The following is a 19,183-nucleotide window of genomic DNA, read 5'->3' on the forward strand; positions in this document are numbered from 1 at the left end:
AACAGAAAGGAGCCAGGGACACAGGAGGAAGAGGCTTTTCTGGGAAAGCCTAGAATGAAGAAGGACAGTCCCAGGGAATGGAACAGGCAAGGGAGGCATGGACACAGAACTGCTATTAACTTTCCTGGGCTCTGAAGTGGGCTGGAACATAAGTCTTGCCTAAAGCCACAGTGAATTGAGTGATCCATTTTCTCCCAGAATTCTGTGTGCGTTTAATCTCTAACCATCTAACTGATCATTTATGTCATGGACCTAGCTGATAGGGGTTAATATGGAGGTTATGCAAAATAAAAGGTCCTAGGGTCAAATTTATATGTGTTTGTTCTGTAACTACAGTACCTCCTTTTAATCTTTGAAATCTGTTTTATTTTATTTTATTTTATTTTTATTTTTTTGGGTGCCAGGGATGGAACTCGGGTCCTTGTGCTTGCGAGGAAGGCAGCAGAACCACTGAGATAAATCCCTAGCCCCTAATCTTTTACATTTTTTTCTTGAAAAGTTAAGTGTAAATGGGCATGCATCCGAGATATAAGTTGGCTTCAGGAGCCAGCCAAGAGTTCTAGGTCATGCCTACAGCCACTTGGAGCTGATTCTGGTAAAGTAACTCAGGAGATAAAAGGAGAATTTATGAATCTGCAGGGGTCCCCAAGGAGATAGATACATAAACTGACACCTAAACAAAGAAAGAAGAAAGATAAGTAAAAGCCGTTGTGAAAAATGAGGCATTTATGGGGGAAACTCTTTTACTTTTCCATTGCTCACATTTCCAGACACTGAGTGGCTCATTTCAGAGTGTGATCAGCACAGGGTCCTGGAAAGAAGTGAGGTGGCAGGTGAGAGGGGAGGTGACAGGTGAGAGGGGAGCAAGCTCTTCATGTTTCTGATTGTGAACCTTTGTACTGGGATTGTCTAACGTTAGAGCAGAATAACATAATGTGCAACATGTTAAGTGGGGTGCACACTGTTAACTTAGATAAATCCCATCATGTGTGTCTATCCAGATGCATCTGCATACACGCGTGTATGTGTACATAGCTCTGTCCCTTCCCACCTCCCCAACCTCAGAAGAATGCAAATAGGCCTGGGGGTATCGCCTGCCACTCCCCGAGAAAGCACATGTCCCAGAGCAGGTGTGAGAAGGGCAGTTCGGACCCAGTGGCCCCTTGGTTAAGCTCTGTCCCCCTCTGAATGCCCCGGCATTTGGGTCGTGCCCAGTGCAGCTCCAGTGTTTCGTTATTTTTCAGTATGCTTATAAATGCATGTGTGTGCACACGGCACAGTTTTCTGGGAATCACACAGCTATGTGTCTGAGGCTTTTAAGGACCTCAGAATGAGAGAGCTCTTTAGATTTGTAGCTGTTTCCTCTGTTTGCCAGAAAATTACTTTACATTATATCAGAAAATGTTCTATTTTGCAGTGAACTCTGTGTGTTGCTTTAAACTTTATTAATATTGGCCTGGTACCTACGGATATCATCATTCAGCAGCATATGCGGATGTATCTATTTATCTAGACTGCACTCTTTTTTTTTTTTTGGTACCAGGGATCGAACTTGAGTCCTTGTGCTTGCAAGGCAGGCAGTGGAATCACTGAGCTAAATCCCCAGCCCTAGACTGCACTCTTTAAAAAGATAAAGGGACCGAAAAAGAAGGCGTTGATATGATTTCTACAGTCAATAGAGAATGTCTACTGTGGAAGCGCAATGCCACGTCAGGACTCGAGGTGACAGTGTCAAATCTCAGAATCCCGAGGCACATCTAGTCATCCACACACTGTATCGTTCTACACTACTTGTAATTTGCTTCTGCCATCTTTATATTGGGAATTGTTAAAATTTAAGTTACACTTATGCTTTGTAACACTCTGAGTATTCTTGCAAACAGCAGCTTCCAGCCAGGCGTGGTGGTGCACACCTGTCATGCCAGCACTTGGTAGGCTCAGGCAGGAGGGGTGTCATGAGCACAAGGCCAGCATGAACTGCATAATAATATCCTGCTTAAAAAAAAAAGCAAAACAGAAAATCCAGTGGTTTCTAAATGCTGGGCTTTGGAATACACCAGCCTACCGTGAAGGTTTTATTAGTCTACAGCAAAACAAGAGAAATAAAATGTAAGAGTTTTTACATGAATCTAGAGTTATTAGACTTAAAGGACATTTTTAAAAAACAGCCCCACTAGCCCTCAAATCTATTTGGTTAATGAGACCTAAAAGTAAATAACCATTGGGTAGAAAAACTTGCTTCTATTTCTTTGTTTTTATCTTGTTCTATGAAAAGAAGAAAACCACCAACTCTGAGAGAAAACAAACCATCAATGGTTTTTCTCCTCACTTTACAAATCTTTTGCTGTTGTGTTTTGAAAAGTATTGAGCACCACCTGAGGCAGGTACTAGGATATTTCTACTCTGCTGGAGAAGATGCTGAACACGAAACAACCCTGTATGAGAGCAGAAAGTTGGGCTGGGTCCCTCTTGTTTTGTGTCCAGCCCTGTCTCCGTGGTTTTTACTGTCCCAGGGGGCAGCTGTTACAGCCTGCAGGAGAAGCCCAGAATCCCTACATCTGGGGTTTTCAAGTGTAGACACAGGGTGTAGGTGGTGCTCTTGCCTCCCGGGAGCTCCAGGATTTCTTGGACAGTGCAAATAAACACAAAACCTCTATGTTTGGGGACCGAACATAAAAAATTAAGTTGGCCCAGCACACAGATTTCTCTGAAGGTGCCCCAGGAGCGCACCTTTCCGAAGTCACTCGGATCCTCTCATCATTGGACGAGTTGAAGCGATCGTCCTTTTCTCTGAAATATTCTTCTATGCACTGCTCTTCGAAATCATGTACTTTTTTGAGCTCATCATCAGTTATGAAGAGTTCTGTGAAACAAACAAACAAACAACGAGAGCCATGAGACCGAGAAGTAGAGGTGATGGCATCCTATCTATGGGCCTGATGACATTCTTCAGAAAAATCAAGTCTGGGGAAGAGAGCCTAGATTCTAAGTCTCTAATGAAACCTAAATCCAATTAGGCAGTTCACATCAATACCTGCCCGCTGAGCACTAGCTTCACTCTGGGTCTCTGGAATTCAACCGAGTGTATTTGGTATACTGCAGTAGCTGCTTAGAATGAGGCAAGTGATAGCTAATATGGCAGTGCATGCCTGGGATCCTAGTACTCTGGGAGGCTGAGTCAGGAGGATCCAAAGTTTGAGCCCTGTCTGTGCAACTTAGCATCACCCTGTGTCTGGAAGGAAGAAAGGAAGGGAGAGAAAGGAAGAGAGGGAGGGAGAATTAGAGGGAAAGAGGAGGTAGCCAGTCAGACTTGGGGTGTAGCTCAGTGCAAAAGCCCTGGGTTCAATCTCTAATATAGAGGGGGAAAGGAATTACACAAGTGAGAAGACCATGGACATAGCTAAATCAAAAAAGGGGAAAACAACTGAAGATGGATATTTCTTTTTTTGAGACAAGGTCTCACTATGTAGTTCAGGCTGGCCTTGAACTTGTGATAATCCTGTCTCAGCCTCCTAAGTGTTGGGATTGCAGGTATGTACTACCACATCGGGTTGTATTTTTTTTTTGTTGTTGTTTGTTTGTTTTTTTTTTTTGGTATGGGCAATCAGACTTGGGTCCTTGTGCTTGTGAAGCAGGCAGTGGAACCACTGAGATAAATCCCTGGCCTCTGTTTGCATGTTTTTTGAAAAAAAATTTCTGGGCTGGGGTGTGGCAGGCAGATGTTGTTGATTGACAACCTTTTCAGAGCTCCATTTCCCCTTTTCCTCTCCCCATGATCGAGGTAGGAATGCCAAATACATATTTCTACTCTCTTTTGAAACCATGAGATGCAGTTTGGGCCAAGAAACGAAAGAAATCTGCTACAGGGAGAGGTAGTGTATTGGGAAGAGATTTTGCTTTTCTGGTAAAATAAAGAGATGTGGTTGCTTCTTTCTATATTTTTTAAAAGTTTGTCTCCCTTCCTACCCCCGTCTTGAACACAAGCATGATAAATGGAAGTGCAGCAACTATTTTGTGGCCATGAGAGGTAGCCCAGAAGGAATTCCTGGGCCTATATAATAGAAGGATTTAGGTCTTTTACTTCAGTGAGCCATTGCTGGGCTTTCTCTTTTTGTCATGTGAGTTAAAGAAGGCCATATTTATTTGTGTTATTGTTACTCTGGTTTTCTGTTAGTAGCCCAGTGGAAAGGTAAACCTTTAAAAGGCATATGAATTAGGGTCAGGGAGAGAGCTGCTTTGGGAAAATGCTACGGACAAGTCCTTCTTCTACTCCTGTGCCCTTGAAACCCCTGAGGGGTTGTCTCAAATGTTTGGAGCCTTGAATCTTTAAGCCTAGGGATTTTACCTCCTGAGATTGCGCTTGTTTGCTTTGAGGCCTTGGGCTGAGCTTGCTGGGAGCATGGAAAATATGAGTGTAAAGCAGATGAGAGTGAGGGAAACACAGGCCTCCGCCTGCTCATCTCCGACAGGGCCGCCTGTGAGGCAGGGGAGGGCGTCTGAGCTCCAGTCCTGAAGTCACTTAGGGCCTCGGGCTGGAAGGAGAGGGACGGAGTGAAGGCACGTATGAGGCCCCAACCACAGACTCCTTTGTGCTATTGCTATATTGGAGTCGGAAAAGAATGTGCCAAATAGTTGCTCTTTTGGCCCTTTATTTTGATTTCTTTATGTGTAATACTCTTTTTATAAAAATATTCTTTTAAAAGTTCCATCAGTGTGCCACATTTTACAGTGTAACCGAAGTGGCTCTTGGCGGGGGGCGCGTAGGAGAAGCTGGTAGTGTCTCGGGACCTTCCCCTGGCTGAGAATCGTGGTGAAGGACTCTCCTTGCTGCCTTTCCCCTTTCTGACCCAGCCACAGCTCTGAAATCCTCCTCCTCCCCCCGAGATCTCAGACTCTGCTCCCCTTGCCCGAGTCCAGAGGCCGGGTGATGCTCTCATTCCTGCTGTGGTGTTAACAACACGGATCCCGCGAACCAGAGCTTTGTGAGCTGCGCCCCCGCCCCCCAAACCTCATTGTCTGGCTGCCCAGGTTCTGTGGCCTGAAAGCTGTGGGCCCGGAGTGGAAACAGGGTCTCTGCGCCACCCCGGGTCCTGTGTTGTACCCCAGACTCCTTTCCTAAGTGCTCCGGGTAAGAGCTTCTCCTTTCCCAGCCAGGATGCGTGTGGACCCTGGGGCGCAGCATGCACTGGGCTGCTCATGAGAGCCACCGGTGCTCTGCTGGGGCAGCCCAGGTGCTCTCTGCTGCCTGGGGACCAAAGCTCGGGGTTTAACTCCTAGGTTACCCTCCCTCCCTCTTTTAAGCTATGTGCCTAGACTTGTGTTACAGGTGGAAACTGATTTGGGAATGCCCAGCTCTTTCCAACTCTCCCATTTTAATGTTTAGAAAGAAGCCAGGCATTGCTGTGTCAGGGAGGTTATTAAGAGAATCAGACTTAGAGAAGCAGTCCAGTGGCTTTTGTTGTCAACCTTGGATATATTGGTGTCACTCAGAAGGAGGAAGACTCCTGGGCCACCATCCCAGAGGCACTTTTTGTAGATGTAATGTAGGTGGTGGACCAGCCACACTTGAGAAGTTTGTTTGCATGGGGCTGGGCTACTTGTGTTGTTTCTAACTGGTCATTGGTGCCCAAGGGGCATTTTGGAATCTAGGAGCTACTTGCACCTAATGTGTGGAGGTGGACAGGCTACATTTCCTGCAACGTGGGGCACAGAATTACACAAAGGAATCACCCCACCCCAGGGCCAGTAGAACTACTGCTTCCTTTTAGAAACACTGGGTGTGTCTAAACACAGAGGTGGAGGATGGAGAATCTTCTCTTTTGTCCTTTGAGTAAGTCTCAGTTCTTCTTGAGGTCACAGAGGCACAACCCCTAGGGCTTCGGAAAGTGTTTCAGACCTGAAAAAAATGAGAGCCCCAGAAACTGTAATGGAAAATTGAACTTAGTCACTGAAACTCAGCTCGTGTTATGGTGCTTAAAAATGGTATATAAGCTGGATGTAGCAGAGCACACCTGTGATCCCAGCTGCTGGGGAGACTGAGGCAAGAGGATCACAGGTTTGAGGCCACCCTGGGCCACTTAGAGAGGACCTGTCTCAGAAGGGGCAGGGAAGGGATGCAGCTCAGTTGTAGAGCTCTTAGAATGGTTGCCTAGCATGTGTGAAGAAGCCCTGAGTTCCATCCGCAGCACTGCAAAAGCAACAATGGAAGTTATAAAATGTAGCATTGGGTATATATTAATGTGGCTGATGTATTTTGTGGTGAGACCCCCTGGCAAATAAGATGCTTAGGACCTATGAAGGTGCTAAAACAGCCCTGATGGAAACAGGTTTTATCTCACTAAGGAAGCAGTGAGGCTAAGGACACCACATTTCAGCTTCTCCTGTCCTCCCGGCACTTTGTCCCATGCCCCCTGCGGTCCGCAGCCTGCCTTCCACGTGATGCCTATAGGGATTTCCAATCGTGGTCCCTGGGCTGTCGCCAGCAGCTTACTCAGGCCATAGTCCCTCTCATCCGGGTCACTCTCGTGCTTCCTCCACCGGCAGCACAGGTGCTGGAATATCATGGTCATGTGGCTGAAGATGATCAGAGGTGGAGGCAGGACTGGCCTTTCATGGAAAGTCATGATCAGCTGATACCTCTGAAACTTCCACACTTGGTTGGATATTGACTTTACCTCAAAAAATGTATTGCTGAAATGGATCAGAGACAAGTAAGTGAGAAAATCTGTTGTTTGAAAAGCTTTACACCCCCGCCAATCCTCTATCCCACGTGCACTCACTTAAAGACAGCAATCAGGAGGTTGACCAGCAGGATATTTGCCACTAAAAGGTAGCAGGCCATGATGGCTGGGACAATCCAAGCTCCTGTCTTGCAGGGAGGCAGCTGGATGATCTTACCATCCTCCCGGGTCTCGTTTTGTCCACAGGGAGCTGGAGAAAGCAATACAGGCAAAAAAAATAAGAGACAGGGGCTACCTGAGTTATATAGATAAATAAATAAATATATATATATATATGATTGATTTGAATGAAGGATTTAGATGGAAGAAAACACAGCCATCTCAAACAGAAAAAAGTTCCAAAAAGCCAAAATACAAAAATGAGAGCTTTATGAATATCTCAAAGGGCTGCCACTCTAGTCCTGCCTGTTTCCCAAGCTGTCATCCACTGGAAGAGACTGTCATCCTGCTGTCCCTCTGCCCCTGATACTGGTCAGGGGCTCCTCTGTGCCCTTAGATGCCTGGTGAGGACTTTCCTGGGGAACACCAAGGAGCAGAGGCCTGCTGCCCTGCAAGTTACTTTCAAAATGTGCTGTGGAGGTCACCAGCGTATGAACACCAGCACTCCAGGGCTATTGATTGGGAATTAACACTGGGGCAGCTGTTAATTGCTGTACGAAATAACTCAAAGGCTCAGAGCTAATGATTTGCTGCCTCTGGACAGAAGGAGCAATGGCTCAGGCAGTGTTTAGAGGGCTGTCTCTCCTGATGGATGGGATTTCACAGGGAGGGCAAGGAGAGCCGATGGTTGAGGCTGTGAAGCTCACAGCCGCCTGCTTTTTGTCCAGCAGCATTTTCATTCCCAGTATGCTTTCCAGAGCACAGGAAACAAAGCCTAACTGAAGTTCATAAACAGGCAAATGGGGGAAATGAGAAGATCTGGGGGTGAGGGTGAGGAGGAAGGTGATGTGTGGAACTGCATGAGCGTGAATAATGTGCTAACGAGGCTGGCTCGTCATTCCTAGGTAAATGCCAGCAACAATAAATCCTTGACAATGCTTCCCAGTGCTGCACCAATGATGTAGCCTTAGAACAGTGTCTTCTTGAGTCTACCTGTGAAAGGGAGCTTGGATGGGAGAGTGGCCAGGAGCACCAACATCTCTCAGCAGTTGCCACAGGATGCCAGGGGGTTTGCAGAACAGACTCAGAATCTACTGGGCTGGAGCTCCTGGCAAGGAGGGTACCGTGGTGGTCCAGACTCTTCTCCAGAGTTACTGTTGCAGGGCTGTGCACTCTGCTGCAGTTCTCAACCCTGGCTTTCCAGGACTGATTGCACCCAGACAACTGCATCAGAGTCTCTGAGGGGGACCCAGGTATCACCATTTCTTTTACAATTTTCCAGGTGATTCTCAGTTGCTGCAAAGGTTGATCACACTGAGCTCCTACTGGGCTGGGAAAATTACATGATTTTAGACTCAACTTTTTGCTTTTATGGCCAGGTCTAAATGGTCAACATGCTTCCTTTGTTTCTGCCTGCAAGACAATTGGATATGGACATTGGATGTTTTCTAGTAGCCAGAATTTTTTGTTATTGGCAGATGTGGCCCTGACCACCCAAGACAGCCTTGTAAGAGGCCCTCATCCTTTCCTCCCTTGGAAGGAAAACCCAGCGGTAGAGGCCACGGTGGCTTCAGGATGAAGTCCCAACTTGGGCTGGCTGACCCAGTGCCATCTCCTGTCACTGCCCACCTCTCTCTCTAGGCACAAACTGGACCATTTCTTCCAACAACATGATAATCACCACAGACCCAGAAACAATGGAGCCAAGTGACCACCGAATAAAACTTCTAAAACCATGAGCTGAAACCCTGAGTGTCAGAAAGGGGGCCACTACCCTCGTCTACATTCCATTCAAAATTCTCAGTGGGAAAAATTGCTTTTCAAGGTATCCCGGCTGAGAGGGGAGCCAGGAGGACGAGCAGTGCATTTCCATAGGCATTAAACAGTGGCTTCAGTGTCGCTGTAGGTGTTCTGTGTGCTTCTGTCCTGTTCCTCAAAGGGCCTGTCTAGCTATAACTTGGAGCAGCTTAGTGTTGTCAATAAGATTTGATTTCATGTCGATATGACTGACCCTGGGAATTCCCTGCCAGTCCTTTGGGTGTTAATTTATTCCAGCTTCTTCAACCTCATATTTTTTCCTGCCAGTGTAGATGTAGCATTAATGTAGTGGCTAGGAACATGAATTATAGTGACAACTTGAGTTCAAACTCTGACTGCACCATTTTCAAGTGACTGGTTCATTCCGTGGACTTCACCATCCTCACTTGTGAAATAGGAGAAGTGATAATACATACCATGAGGGGTTGTCATTTGTTACGTCACATAAGGCATGAGTATTAGTCAGCTTTGTCACTGGAGAGACTTAGTACCTAATACAACTTAAAGGACAAGAGGTTTAATTTTCTTATGGTTTCCATTACCGACTGGCTACAGGACAGATACATGATGGTGGAAGAGTGTGGCTAGCAGAGTCTCTTAGTTCATAGCAGCCTTGAAGCACACAGCCGCGGAGCACTGCCAGAGTGGAAGAGGTGAAGGGGCAGACACAGACACCCAGTGTATGCCTCCATGGCCCACCCAGACACACCCACAAGTCTGCTCCAACAATGTCCAGTGTGGATCCCTAAGCCAATCAACTTGAAACTCCACCTCTCACCACCTCAATTCACCCCTTTCAACTTCTTGCCTAAATATAAACCTAAATCTAGACACTTTCCTTTAACCATACTTACTCTCTAAATAAAGATAGCAAATTAATAATTTTACCTAAGATAAAGCTACTATACAACATACAACCAGATACCAGTAATCCTTTCCCCAATTTCTCAACAGTTCCAGCATTTTCTTTTGTTTTCCTCATTGAGTTTAGTGGTACATTTTAGGTATATAGTACAGTACATTCATTAAGTTCCAGCATTTTCAAAAGTCCAAGTCTTGGGTGGGGGATTTAGCTCAGTGGTCCCACTGCCTGACTCACAAGCAAAGGTCCTGAGTTCAATTTCTGATACCAAAAATAACCAACCAACCAACCAACCAAATAAATAAATAGATTGTAGGGCCCAGGATTTAGCTCAGTGGCACTGCACCTGCTTTGCAAGTACAAGATACTGAGTTCGATTCCTGGTACCACACACACACACACACACACACACACACACGCACACACACACACACACACATGCACACAAAGTTCAAGTCTTTTCTGAGACTCAAGGCAAACCCTTGGCTGTGAACCTCTGTAAAAATAAAAACAAGTTACATTGTACAGCAATCCCACCTAAATAAATAAACAAAAAACAAGTTATATAATCCTGAGGCACAATGGCTCAGGGAAAATATTCTTATCCTAAAAAAGAAGGACTAGGAAGATACCAAAGAAACAGACCAAAGCAAGACAGAAAACCAGCAAGGCAGACATTAGGTCCCATAGTTCCATATCCAGGATTCAGGGCACACAGTGGTAAAAATTGAGTTCCAAAGGTCTTGGAGGTAGCTTCACATCTATGGTTTTGCCAGTTGGAGGTGACACAGCCTCCGCCTTGGTCTGGCTGCGTTCGTTGACTGAAACTTTCCTCACCAGACATTCTGTGTTGCTGGCATCTCCGACTTCTTGCCTCCACTGCAGGGTTGGCTTCATCTCCTCAGCTTCATGCACAGTCCTCTCAGGAGCTTCTTACCTGGCTTTTCATGTCTTCCTTTGAAATTTGAGTCTAAACCTCCCTGGCTCTACAGCTCTTGTATTTTGCATGCCAATAAAAATCAGCATTAGGGGATGCTATCATAGTCAGCTGTCAGCAGAAGTAGCAGTCAGCTCTCTTTGGACCATAGCTGTATCAGCCTCCAAGAGCCTCAATGTCTGAGTACAGTGAAATGAATCCTGGGGAAACAGTCCCTTAGGAGGTGCTTATCAAGGAAGAATCCTGGGAGCTTTATTCTCAAAAGAAAGGGTGACAAATTTTGTACCATTGAACCTGCAACAAGTGGAGTCTTGCTCATGCTTCAGGTGCCCTGAAGACATCTTCTTTCTTGTCCCTGAAAAAATGCTTGGTTTCTTTTGAATGATGCTAATCTTTTTAGCAGCCACACCTTTGGCCCCAACGTGGTTCCTTTTTTCGGCTCTGCCCTTCATTCCCAATTTTCACTATAAATCTGGCTAAAAGCAGCCAGCAGCACCAATAGCTTGAATGTTAGGCTGTCTTGAAATTTTCTTCAACAGGTTAGTTTCAGTCTCCTGTAAAAGTCATGGGATGTGGGCTAAATGGAGAAAAATCTTCTGCCTGAGTGTAACAAGATGGCCTCTAGTCCAACTGCTGATGGAGTCCTTGTTCCTACTGAAACTTCCTGTTCCTGGCCTTTATTTTCTCCATTTCTAGCACCATTCTGGTCTTCTGAGCTCTGACCAGAATCTCCCATCAGTCTCTTCTTACTCTGCTTACAGCGTTCCAAGGCTTCTCTAGCTGGCAACTCCAAAACTTTCCAAATTCCTCTCGCAAACCAATTTCAAGGGCTTCTAAACCACATACTCAGGTGTAGTCATAGCAACAACCCCATTTCTTTGGTAACAGTTTTCCGTATTAGCTTTTTTGTTGCTGAGACACAATGTCTAATACCCACAATTTAACAGAAGGAGATGTTGAATCTGTTCATGGTTTCCGTCCATGATTGGCTGTCTGTATCCGAGACACTGTGGCAGAAGGGCGTAGCAGAGCAAAGCTGCTTAGCTCATGACAGGAAGCAGAGCCGGGGGAGAGTGCCGAAGTGGACGGGGCAAGGGAGCAGACATAGATCTCAAGGTTGTGGCTCCGTGACCTACCCAGACACACCTGGAAGTGTGCTCTGCCAATCCCCGAGACAGATCCCAAAGTCAGTCAAGTTGAAATACCACCTTGACCACAACAGCCATCAAAGCCTATGGCTCAGTACTTAGCGCACAGCCCTCAGTGAACACTAGCTGATGTCATTATTAGTATTGTTAGTTTTGAAATTAAGGGACTTTAGGTTTCTTGGGTTTAGGGGCTATGTCTTAATTCTCTTTGTTTTGCAGTCACTAAACACAGCACTTATTCTATAAACATTTACGGAGTGATTAAAACAGACTGGCTACAGGGCATATTGGGAATGAGAGACTATACTAGTTAAGGAACTCACAATTTAGTAGGGGGCAGAACATTGCATTGGTGTGTGGTATGAGCTCAGGTGGCAGCCCTGATAGGGAGCTGCTTGAATTGCTGCAGTCCTGTTTTGCCTGGGTCAGACAGAGTAGTCTGGTAATCAGGACTAACCTAAGGAACATCATCTAGATTCTACAGCAACAAGTGCAGTATAAATGAATTAGATGATCCTTGTGAGAGTGATAATGATAAAAAAGTGAATCATTAATAGACAAGCCTTCATTTGGTAATATCAGCAAAGAAGCAGTGAACATTATATGCAGGAGTTAGAGCAAAACATTGCTCTATGATGTCTCCTAATGATGTCCTTGTTCTGGGTATTTATTTGCTAGAAAGTGCTATGACTCACACTTATAGATGTCTATCACTGATGATGATGGAACTGGGTACCTTCAAGCCCTGGCAAGCAGCAGATTTCAAGGAGGAGGATAGGTGATCTGGATTGTCATGTGGTGCCAACTGGTATCCGGGGACTCATATTCCCGGGGAGATGTCCCAGGTACACGCATCCATGGTAGCCTAAGGGTGGCCTTTAGGGGCACATGGGTTGGTCACTACCACTGTGACTCTTCCTTTTCTGCTTTGGAACCTGACACTTGGGTGTTTTTTCTCCCAGTTCTCCTGGAACAGTGGATGCATAGTCACTTCATATCCAGTGGCACACTGTCACCTCCCTCTTTACTGGTGGCAGTGAGTCCTTGTAGTAGATGTTTGTAGGTTCCACCCACACAAAATGCATTGCTACTTCTGGCAAGAGCATCTTGGTTTCTCCTTGTGGACTAATGCTGCTCTCACGCTCAGCCCATGAAGTTTGGGTAAAATGAACTCCAAATCCATAGCTGGGAGAAGATCAATCAGTCTGTTTTATTTCCTGATTGCAATGATTGATGCAAGGACATCATGTTGGCCAAGGCTGACCAAGCAGAGTCAGGGAGCATCAGCTTTGGCTGGAACTACTACAGGACCTGCCTAAGAGTGACACCATCACAGAGAGCAGAAGCTGGTTCCTAATCCCATTGTTCCTGAAACCAGCCCTATCCGAGCACATGAACGTGTCATTTTTCTTCTCCGAAGTCATTCTGAGGTGAATTTCTGTCACTCACAACAAGACTCCTGACTGGTACTGACACCCTACTTCCACCCCTGTCCACAGGCCAGTAGTAAAAGATGCTCACAGTGTGGGGACCCTGCTCCTGCGAGCCTGCATTTGGGGTCTTGGAATAGACTTAGAAAGACTGGAAGGGGCAGTCCGGGACATAGAATTTGGTTTAATACAAGACTGAATCATTTGGTCTAATACAAGACTGAATCATTGTCAGAATTTCAGCAGCCGGAGGCCACTGTTGCTCCTCACCAAAATATAAACTAATTTAAAGGGTCTACAATGTAGAACTCAACCTTTGTCTACTGGGGCTTACACTCAGAGATTCAACCTATTGTAAAATAAGGAGGTACTTGGGGGACTTTGGCAAGCACCTGGACAAGGTCAGCTACCTCTGAAGTGAGGAAAAGTTGTTTTAGAAGCTGATATTGCATAGATTAAGCTACAGGATGTTACACAGGTTAAGCCAGGATGCAGGCACAGAGGGGCAGAGCTACATCTACGCAGTCCTTGCCAAATTCAAAGGGATCCAGCATTTGCAGATTCAGATTATGTATGTTTTATTTACGTGGGCCACATGGATACACTGTGTGGTGAGAAGCTGAGAGGGCCATTTCTGCCAATAACGCGCTCATCAGCAGAAATAGACAACTGGGCTCTGCTCTGGAACACCCAGATAGGCCACAGCCACACTGCCCCAGAATATGTGGATGGTAGGAAGAAAGCCCTCCCTTTTCTGTTTATATTTCGGAGGACTTGGAATTTAGCCTTCCCGTGGATACTTTCTTTTTTTTTTTTTGGTACTGGGGATCAAACTCGGGTCCTTGTGTTTTCGAGGCAGGCAGCAGAACCACTGAGCTAAATCCCCAGCCCGATACTTTCTTTTTTAAATAAAATTTTTTATCATTTTTAAGATTTTGAGCGAGGGCCTCACTAAGTTGTCCAGGCTGGCCTTGACCTCGTGATCCTCCTGCCTCACCTTGTCAATAGCTGGGGTCATACAACCACGCCCAGTCTTTCGTATAACCAAAGAGGCTGGGATGTAGCTGGCGGCACAGCACTTGCTTAACATGATTGAGGGCCTGGGTTCAACTCCCATCACGGCAATGAAAAACAAAAAATGAAAAACAAAACCCCCCAAGCTAAAATAAGGGCCAACATCACCCTTACTCAACATAAGCTTCAGGGAAGAAGGGTTTTTTGTCTCTTTTGTTTCACTAAACACTGGAGGCTGCCTCCAGAACTTCCTGGCACATGTTGGCTGCTTGATAAATATTTTCAGAATGGATGCAGGCGGGGCTGTCACTTGCACATCTGGCCTGTGGTGACGCATTTCACTGCGTTGGCATCCACTGTCCTATTTGCCCCTGACCTTGTCATGTGCTACTGTGACCTGCTGATGTAGGATAGCTCCTGTGATAGCAAAAGACTGACCAAGGGAAACAATAGACTGTTTTCTTTTTCTTTGTTTCTGGCAATTGCCAAGGTGAAAGCAACATGCTTGTTCTTTGGCAAAGGTTGTGGAAAATCTCTCTCTGAGTGCTGTTATGCACATCTCCATAGCAAACCAGTCATGACACCCTGTCTTGCATCTGTGCATTGCTAACCATCCCACTATGCTTTCCCTCTCAGCCAACATGCGACACTGGCCTACTTCAGAATTGTTCCCAAGATTAAAACTCCTAAAAGTACAGCCGAGCAAATGAGAGTGATACAGAACCGGGGACACTCCTTTAGCTCCTGTAACAATGGGTGTGTGAGGTGTGTGGGAAGAGATCATTTCTGGCCCGCCCCAGGATCTCCATGAGTCCACCTGGCACAGCTGAAACCTGACCTACACCAATTCACAGTTGCACGGGAAAGAATCCAAGGGGGTCAGAATCAGATATCCTTGCTTTGGGTACAGGGGATTGAGCCCAGGGCCTTCACACTGAGCTACATACCCAGCCCTTTCTGGTTTTTATTTTAAGACAAAGTTTTGCTAAGTTGCAAAGTTACCCAGGCTGGGCTCGAACTTGCAATCCTTGTACCTCGCTCTCCCAGAGTGCTGTAATTGCAGGCAGGCACCACTGGGCCTGGTTTATCCTGCTTATATCTGAAATGCTGCCATTTTGGAGAGGACCCCACTCTGAGAGTGCTAAGGGCTTCTCTCACTTATACCCTGGGCCCCACCTCCACACACTGGCTGTTTTAAAAGGTAGCTTTAATAATGAGTGATTCTCCACAAGAAGGTTGGTCCCAGTTCTTCCTTCATCTGAGATCACGAAAACATGAAGGACAGAGGCGATGTGGAATAAACCTCTGTGGAAAGCATCTGCGGAGGTGGCATCTGTGTGTTCACCTCTGTGCCAGGCCCTTTTCCCTGGCGTCGCAACCCGGTTTCCTAGCAGTTCTGTAAGAAGCGTATTGTTCTCGTGTTACAGTTGAGGAAACACATGCCAAAGGGTGAGATTGCCTTACCCAACCCCTTACGGCTTGTAAGGGATAATGGCAGAATCATTCTGTTTACCAAAAAAACAACTCTCAGTTCCTGCTATGCGCCGTGGTAACTGGCACTGGAGCTGCAGATGACGAATGAGGCAGACGTGGGTGTGACCCTCGCTTCCCCCAGGGCCCGTGTGTGCGCCACTCGGCTTTAGTGGCTTTCCGGTGTGATATTACCGGAGTCTGCTTATTAAATGCTTATGCAAGGCCCTGAGCTTTACAAAACTTTGACATTACAGATAATGTTATCGTCATTTTACAGATGACGACTAAGGCTTGGAAAGCGTTAGTGTCTGCCAGCATCTCAGAGGACTAAGAGGAACAGAGAATCAGAATGGCCACTCAAGTGTGGTGGACCACAAGGCCTCTTTCCTTTGTGCCTCTGAAGAATGAGCTAACATGGCTTTGAGAAGAATCTCTCAATTGTGAACAAAGGTAGAGATAGTGTGAGACACCTTCTAATATTTTTTTCACCTCTTTGTTTTCTTTCTTTCTTTTTTTTTTTGCAGTACGGGAGATCAAACTCTGGACCTTGGGCTTGCAAGGTAGGCAGTGGCTAAATCCCTGGCCCTATCTTTTGGTTCTTGGAGGCAGGATCTCATCATGTAGTCCAGGCTGCCCTTGAACATGCTATGTAGCCTTGCTTACCTCAAATTCACAATCCTCCTGCCTCAGCTTCCCAAGTCCTAGGAACACCTGATATTTTTTCTTGTTTCCATTGACATGAATAACATGGTCTGAACTGTTTAGATGAAGAAACAGGTAGATGAAGTTTAAAGTCTGGACGAAAAATTAGGTTCATATAATAGGTGTCGTGCATAGGCCTTGATGCCTTTTTTATTTCATCTTATACAGGGGAAAGAAATACTTAATTTCTTTAATGTGCATACCATATTATTTCCCAAAAGTAGAAAAAATTTAAAATGAAACACTGTTTGATATAAGCAGCATTAACCTTTGAAGTAAGATGAAGAAGGTGATTTCTTAAAGACTTTCCCTTCCTCTCCTGTCTGAAGGTAGGCCCCCAAAGCTTAGTGCATACCACAGGCAATGGAATAAAGAGGTTAGCTGAGTATCTGACTACATTTATCCAATTTCTGTTTGCAAAGAAAGGATTTTCAACTACAAATCCATCTTGAAAAGATAATGAGACAACGAGAATTTCCCTACCTCCCTTTGAAAACCCGTACAGTTTACCATGGAGGATTTAGACTGCACGGCTCTGGGGGCTCCCTCTGAGGGTGAATTCCATTTGGATGACTCTGTTCTTCAGCCTTTTGCTGGCCCAACAGTCTCCTTCGTGAGAATACTGGAGGTGTCTTGCTTTGTGTGGCTACATCGTTCTAGAAGTTTCTTTACCTGAGGGTCTTAGATCATGGTCAATCCAGGCAGCAGTCTTCCTATGGCAGCATCGAACACTTCTCTTTCTTTCAAGAGGTGACTGCCAATGTATGTGAGGAGAGGACAGGAAGAGCAGAAGTAGTGGAAATCCAGGGATCTCTGATTCTTTAGAACCAAAAGCACCATGAACTGGCTGCCCCTCCAAAATTTTGGGAGCTTCTGTTCTCTTTCCCTAACCCAACTGCTAGGTAAGATGCTAGCTGGTGAGTGAGAGGGCCCCAAGGTAACCATTGGAAGTTTGAGAGTTTCAGAATTCTAACCTTGGTCATTCATTATTTTGTATTAGGAAGACTTTGTTCAGTCTTGCGAGGAAGGACATGTACATGAGGCTGCTGTACATATGGCAGGGAGTGGCCTGCCATGCTACAGCTGACAGCCTGCGTTAATGGCCTCAGTTTCTCTCCCTTGCTTGTATCCGAGCTCCTCTGCCATGGAGTTTAGAGTTTCTTTCTTTGAACAGGTGGGATCTATTTCCTTGACTCTGAATTTAGCCACCTTGGTTGCTTTGGCCAATGGGATATGACCCACAAATATGACCCACACAGACCCTGAGGAAGCCTGTGATCGTTTCTGTTTCCATTCCTTCACCTCAGCATCCTCACGACAGATGGGCCTGAGCTGGAGCCTCAGTTCCCAGAGGCTTCGGTTGTCTGAGGCTGAGGCTGCTTGAGATCAGCAGATCGCCAGCAGACATGAGCCCAGCTACACCCAGAAGAGTCCTCTAGCCAACCCACAGGCTGGCGAGCTCAGTAAATGCTCATAGCTGTAAGCCAGCAAGTTTGGGATGTTTTAACCTACCTAGTACACCCAGCTGCCCTTGCCCTACTAGAACTGGGAAAGGCAGCCCTGGGTCCTTTAGTTTGACAAAACCTTCTCCTCGCTGCTCTGCCCACTCAGCCCCAGCTGAGGTCATAGGGGACCGGAGCAGATGCCATCCTTGCCCCAGGAGGAATGTTACTGAATGACCAGTGTCCAGTCACACTCTTTGCCTTTAGAAACTAATCTGAAGCGCAGAGACTCTAGCTGATGGCAGATATCTAATTGAAGGTCTTGGGGAGCCACACATGGTAGCACATGCCTGCAATTCTAGCACTTGGGAGGCTGGGGCAGGAGGATCGTGAGTTCAAGGCCAGCCTGGTGTATACAAAACCAAAACCAAAAGTAAAAAAATAAGAAGAAAGAAAGAAGATCAGGTAGTCAGGCTGCATTGGTTATATACAAGTACAGCAAGACATCTGAGAAAGAAGTGGAGGAAAGAGAAGGGAATGGGAAATTGGGCAAGAGAGAATGAGAGAGATGTTTGACGGACTGAGGCTGGAGAGAAGGTGCAGAAAAATGTCAACGGGAGCGGTCAGGGCTCAGAGGCCAGCTCCCCAAAACCACTACCAGGTTCATTTCCAGGCAGCTCACGTCAGGCTTTTTGTTTCCTGTCTCTGAATGCCTCTGTGGTTTCCTCTTGTGCGCCTATTGTTGATCTTTCTTTAATCTAGTTTGAGTGGTTCTGTTTTCTTGCAATCAACATTGTTCTCTAGTTGTGTCATTAGCACCCTGGAGAGAAGCTTCACCCCAGACAGTTGGGGGGGTCTGAGGTGGCCAGGACCCGGGGAGCCGGAAACTGTGGGACTGGGGAGCAGGCCACGGAGGCGGGAGAAGGGGACCTGCGGAGATTGAACGATGGATGGAAATAAAAATGGTTTACTCAGATGTTGCTGAGGGCTTCTCTTCGTCATTAAAAATTCGGGTTGGTATTTGCTTAAGGCAATTCTTGCTTATGGATTAGCTAAGCTTTTTCTTTTTTTTTCCCTCCAAACTAAAATGACAACAACAAATGTAGAGAACAGGTGAAACAGCGTACATGCTCTTCTGGATTTGTTCTCGGCCATCCTCCTCTGTAGTAATTCTTGCTGGTGATGTTCTGACCACAGCCCCTCACATCACACCTCTGCACCTCCAGAGCCCAGGGCGGCTGAGGTCCTCCCTCATCACAGGCACAGAGGAGCACAACGCCATGCTCATTGCCGGACTACTGAGGGCCTCCCTGAGGGTCCACACAACTTTGGTCCATGCCACAAGGAAAAGAATCACTGATTTGTATGGGATCACATGATTTTCCCCAAACCATGGTTAGGGTATTGATATTCTTTGGAATATCTGAAGGGGGACAAGACTGAGCCTTCTCTGAGAGACACTGTCTTATAAGAACAAAGCCAGCAGTTTCCCCGCAAGGCTGTCTGTGCCTACGAGGA

The 19,183-nt window shown here is 46.1% G+C and overlaps 2 protein-coding genes across 20 annotated transcripts in view; one reads left to right on the top strand and one right to left on the bottom strand.

Annotated features, from left to right (window-relative positions):
• LOC104872274 overlaps positions 1-19,183 on the top strand; it is a 202,701-nt gene that overhangs the window by 140,285 nt on the left and 43,233 nt on the right. The gene's annotated exons all lie outside the window — the stretch shown is intronic.
• The window catches only part of Trpm3 (transient receptor potential cation channel subfamily M member 3), a 506,665-nt gene that overhangs the window by 4,091 nt on the left and 483,391 nt on the right, over positions 1-19,183 (bottom strand). For all 18 annotated transcript variants that reach the window (XM_010638482.2, XM_010638475.2, XM_010638483.2 and 15 more), the window contains 3 exons: positions 6,780-6,930; positions 6,491-6,690; positions 2,731-2,863 (listed from right to left, as the gene is read on the bottom strand). In XM_010638482.2, coding sequence (XP_010636784.1) covers positions 2,731-2,863; positions 6,491-6,690; positions 6,780-6,930 — 484 coding nt within the window. The remainder of the gene's footprint in view (positions 1-2,730; positions 2,864-6,490; positions 6,691-6,779; positions 6,931-19,183) is intronic.

The sequence above is a fragment of the Fukomys damarensis genome, unplaced genomic scaffold (assembly GCF_012274545.1).
Source record: "Fukomys damarensis isolate Sample0158 unplaced genomic scaffold, DMR_v1.0_HiC HiC_scaffold_31, whole genome shotgun sequence".
Taxonomy (NCBI): domain Eukaryota; kingdom Metazoa; phylum Chordata; class Mammalia; order Rodentia; family Bathyergidae; genus Fukomys; species Fukomys damarensis.